Source organism: Propithecus coquereli, unplaced genomic scaffold (assembly GCF_000956105.1).
Source record: "Propithecus coquereli isolate 6110/MARCELLA unplaced genomic scaffold, Pcoq_1.0 Scaffold36, whole genome shotgun sequence".
Lineage (NCBI taxonomy): Eukaryota > Metazoa > Chordata > Mammalia > Primates > Indriidae > Propithecus > Propithecus coquereli.
Genome location: NW_012149285.1, coordinates 3,353,783 through 3,358,383, shown reverse-complemented (window position 1 = coordinate 3,358,383; position 4,601 = coordinate 3,353,783). Strand labels below are relative to the sequence as shown.

The 4,601-nt window shown below is 32.6% G+C and overlaps 1 protein-coding gene across 4 annotated transcripts in view; it reads right to left on the bottom strand.

Moving 5' to 3' along the window:
- Positions 1-790: 790 nt before the first annotated feature.
- The window catches only part of GPM6A (glycoprotein M6A), a 472,863-nt gene continuing 469,052 nt past the window's right edge, over positions 791-4,601 (bottom strand). For 2 of the 4 annotated variants that reach the window (XM_012651660.1, XM_012651659.1), the window contains one exon: positions 791-2,900. In XM_012651660.1, coding sequence (XP_012507114.1) covers positions 2,748-2,900 — 153 coding nt within the window. In that variant the 3' untranslated portion in view covers positions 791-2,747. The remainder of the gene's footprint in view (positions 2,901-4,601) is intronic. The other 2 variants (XM_012651661.1, XM_012651662.1) reach the window with 1 other exon arrangement.

Genomic DNA, 4,601 nt, shown 5'->3' with positions numbered 1-4,601 from the left:
GAAAAAGCAAATATTATGAAGTTTTTATTCATGTTTATTTTATTCATTAGGATAAAATTCTTTATTATCTTGTTGCTATGGCAAGAATTTAATAAACACTGGAAAGAATAATTATCATTTAATAAGATCTAGATGGAAAATAATTTTCTTACTGTGTTAAAAATAACTTTTTAAAACATAATTAAGATATTTTGTCTATATCTACTCACCAATGTAAGTTTATGAAATTTTCATCTTGCCATTCATAGTAAGTTAGCAATTAAAGACAAATATAATTCCTTAGGCCTAATGAAAATAAAAATTTTATAAAAAATTATTTTATTGTCTTTAAATCGTCATCACTTCTAATTTGACAAGAACTTAGATCCCAAACCAACAAAAACCTGGAACACATTTTCTTTTTCATTTCATTGCTCTTACCTTGATATTTTGAAGTGAACCCAGAAATCATTTTTCTTTCTGAATTGCATTAGTCTTTTTTGTTTCTCTGTTAGTTTGTGAAGCACTAAAGAAAACACAAAACAGTAGAAATCAGGCAAGAAAATAGCATACCTTGGAAAAAGTTATCACTTTCTAAATGAAATAACCTCTGACATCTTGACTCCTTTACCCTTTCCCCAGATGTCCTATCAGTCCTATGCTGAATGTCCAGGCATAGAATTTTGATTGTATTGCGAAGTGTCAGGTCAGCTCAACTGAAATAAGAATCTTAAGAAGATGCTGTCCATTGCATTTGAAAAGAATACACACAGGAAAGAGGAATAAACAAAACAAAAAAACACTGCAGAAACTAATAATAAGTACACAAAGTACACAAGTGTATTTATTACATTTTGCAAGCACTTTGTTCTACATTTCAAAAATGCCACCATCAAGCTGTTGGCACATTTATGTACAAAACAGATTAATTGTAATGCCTGCTACAAAGCACTCTGTGAAAATACAAACTCTAATACCAGAAATAAAAGCCAAAAGTGTCAACATCATTACATGAGTTTAAAAGACAGTTTTAAAAATCATCACAAACTGTTAAGACACAGAACTGAAACACTATAATATAGAATTTAAAGAAGCCCATTAATACTTTTGCTGAATATCTGTAATACTGCATATATCAGAAAAATGTTGAACCAGTAAGATAATCTAAGTGTAAAAAAAGAAGCAAAATGAACCCCAAATTAATTAAATAATACTACAGAATGCATAATCATGCCACAGATAACCCTAGTAATACTCCCCCACCTACTACAAGAACTTGTAAAATACTGATGATGCATGACTAGTCGTTGTACAAAGATTGTTTCACTCAATAAATTTTATTAGAAATGCAGTTACACTGAGAAAGGATTTCACAATGGTCAAATCAGTGCACAATACTACCTAGTTTTATACACTGACAAAAATGTCTTGTCAGGCTACATCATTTTAAAAGACACTTTACAGCATTCTTGTAGCATTAGAAATAATCAAAAGAAGAGAGTCAAGGTTAAAACAAACACCAAATTTGGTCCAATAATACTGATTGCTTTTTTTTTAAATTCCTTTGATACAGGTACTTCTTATAAATGAATATGAATGAACGTTCGGTTAAAATGACTTACTTGAAATAAAAACACGAATATATCACTACATTTCCAAACAATACATTCTATAGGGGCCTCTGACCACACTTTAGAAAACACTACAGGTAAACCGACATAGATTGGAAGGCTGCAAGCAAAGCTATTATATTAATGGAAACCTTTTCAAATATATCATACACATTTTAGGAATAGTTTACAGAGGTGCAATCCATTAAAACTTTTAAGGTAGGTAAAACAACTTCTGAGGGGTTAGTGTGCTTATTTTTAATATACCACCTTCATAAAGGTAATTAATGTTCCACATTAGCATATTAAAAGTTCCAATCCAGCCACTGCTTAAATCACAAAGAGATCATTCTCCAGTAGTCCACAGTAGTTATTTCCATTAAAATTGTCTCTATATACTAAACTTTAAAAGGTAAACCTGATGTCACAATCTTAAATGCCATGCATTAGCATTACTGTTTCTACATGCTCACAACATAAACATGAGTAATTAGAGAGAAATATCTTGTAAGTACATCAAGAAAAAATACAATGTTAACAAAGATAAGAAGCACTTTTTTTAACCTACTCTTACAAATTTAGAAATTGCACCTTAGATTGATGAAACCAGCAACCAGGGCCTATAGTAATGTGGCCACTGATCTTCAGACAAAATCTCCATATTGCAACGAGCGTCATCATGATGTCATCTCTGCTGTCTATTGTTCATAATGTACAATGGTCCCTTTGAAGGTTACCTGTAGTTAAACTAGTTACCGAAATCAAAACTAAAAAGTATAAAAAGCTATTTTCTTTCCAAAACATAAGAAATAATGCAAAAGGTGTTATGTATAACACATGGGAAGTGGTTAAAAATCAAACAAATTTTTGCATTTGACAATGTTAGTATCTTTGATCTTACAGAACTATTAAATGAGTTAGAGAAATTTCAAAGAAAAGGCTGGATAGGAGCTTGTAGAAAAGATCTGATTACACCAATTTAACAAATTAGGAAATCAAGTGCTAAACAACAAAGCATTGTATTCAGGTGATTCATAAGTCACCTTACATATCTTTGATGAGAAGCACTTTCATTTTGTTTTTCAAAGACTGGATGGTTGGATGGCCCTTAGTTAAACACCAATGCATTCAAATGGTAGAAAGAACAGGAAGATTTATTTATGTGTAAGCATTGAGCCGCTCTTTGGAGCGAGTAGAATGGATGTCATGAAGCTCTTGCTCCTCCTTGGACTTGATATCCTCGTACTTCTGCATCCGGCAGGCATCCTTCACGTAGGCCCAGTTGGCAGACAGAACCATAAGGTAGTGAACCTAATCAAAGACAAGAATAATTTGTACGGGAAGACTGTTCAGTGTTTCCATTACACCTTGCTATCAGGAAAGCAGTGTTTAAATTACGTATTTATATAGGAATGTTCACATATAAAATAGAACCAAAATTTCTGTGGTAATAGGAATGCTATAAATAAAATATATTCTTCACTTCTCCAACTATATGATACCATATTCTTGGCAACTTTTCTTTCAGTATCTCTTTTTCAATTCTGAAGTAATCCAAGTCCTTTCTGTGATGTTTCCTGTACATTCTGTCCATACATTTCATGCTCGTGTTTATAATCCACAATCAGAAATATTCTCACATACAGTTGTGTCTAATGGACTTGTGTTAATTAGAGGATATATGGCCCCACTGGGCAATATAAAGAGGGATCATGGAAACCCCAAAATAAACCTGTGGATTTCTTTATCAAGTTAATTTTCCTTATCATGAACTTTGCTATTTCCATTGGATAACAAACTGTAAGAAAGTATCGTATCACACGGATTCTCAAAATATATGTATTCACAATACCTACAATAGTGCCATTTCAAAAGGAAGCTACTAATTCGTCTAGAGTAATGAAGTTACTCAAATAATAAGCTCCTGGTTTGACTTGAATTGACTGAGCAATGAGATCCCTTTCTTTCTTTGCTTCCCTCTTCGTCCATGGCAGAGTTAAAGCAATTTTCCACACAATGGATACTGATGAATGAATAGGGAAGAGAAAATAAGTTGTCAGTTATTTACTTGTTCGGAGTGTTAAAGGGTGGACAATTTTTTATCCAACATTTAGAAAAACAGAACACTAAAACTTTGAAAATTATTCAAGAGTACCTTGAAAGACAGAAGGCAGATTGGTTCTAGAAAAGTACAGAAGAGCATGATGAATGCACACTCCATACTGAATAGTGAATGTTGTGGCAAATTCAGGTAATCAACTGATAGTAAAAAAAAAATATTTTGACACATGGATATAGAGAAAAAGATGCATATCACTATAAATAAATTATTTTCAGAATGTTTATTTCCTCTGAAGTTTTGCATTTTGTTTAATGGAAACTGCAAGCCACTTGAAAGCAGAGGCTGTGAGTTACATTCTTATATACCATGCTATTTACATAGTGAAAGCTCAATTACTATACATATATGTGGACTGAATAAGGCTTATATACATAACCAAATTTATGTGGTATTTTGTTGTTAGAATCTCCAGTGCTGTGGAGAGTGCTTAGTAAGTAGCACGTATTCAAAATGTTTGCCAAATAAGTTATATTTTGCAATGTTCAAAAACTTTCCCTTTAATGGCTGAGAAAATATGGCCCCTAAATTATCATTAAATATGTATGAGTGAAATACTGAAAAGAAATTCAAGGTCACCCTAGTTCAGTAACCAGAGATTTCCAATGGGTCTTACAGACATTTCATCTGGTCTCAAGGAGAACATAAGCTGCCAGGCTTCTGACTGTCTGCCCCTCACTAGGTGAACAGAAACTGGAACATAACCTGGAAACCGCTGAAATACCAGGTTGACTAATTTTGTCGGCATGTAGGACTTCCTAACAGCTCTACAAAATATCGGAGTAGAGTCCTTGTTAATTTTAATAAAAATTCTTATAACCCTTGCCTACGTTACAGATGATGTTTTCAGTATTTTGGTAGAGTGGTATTCATCTCAATTTTCTCATCTATAA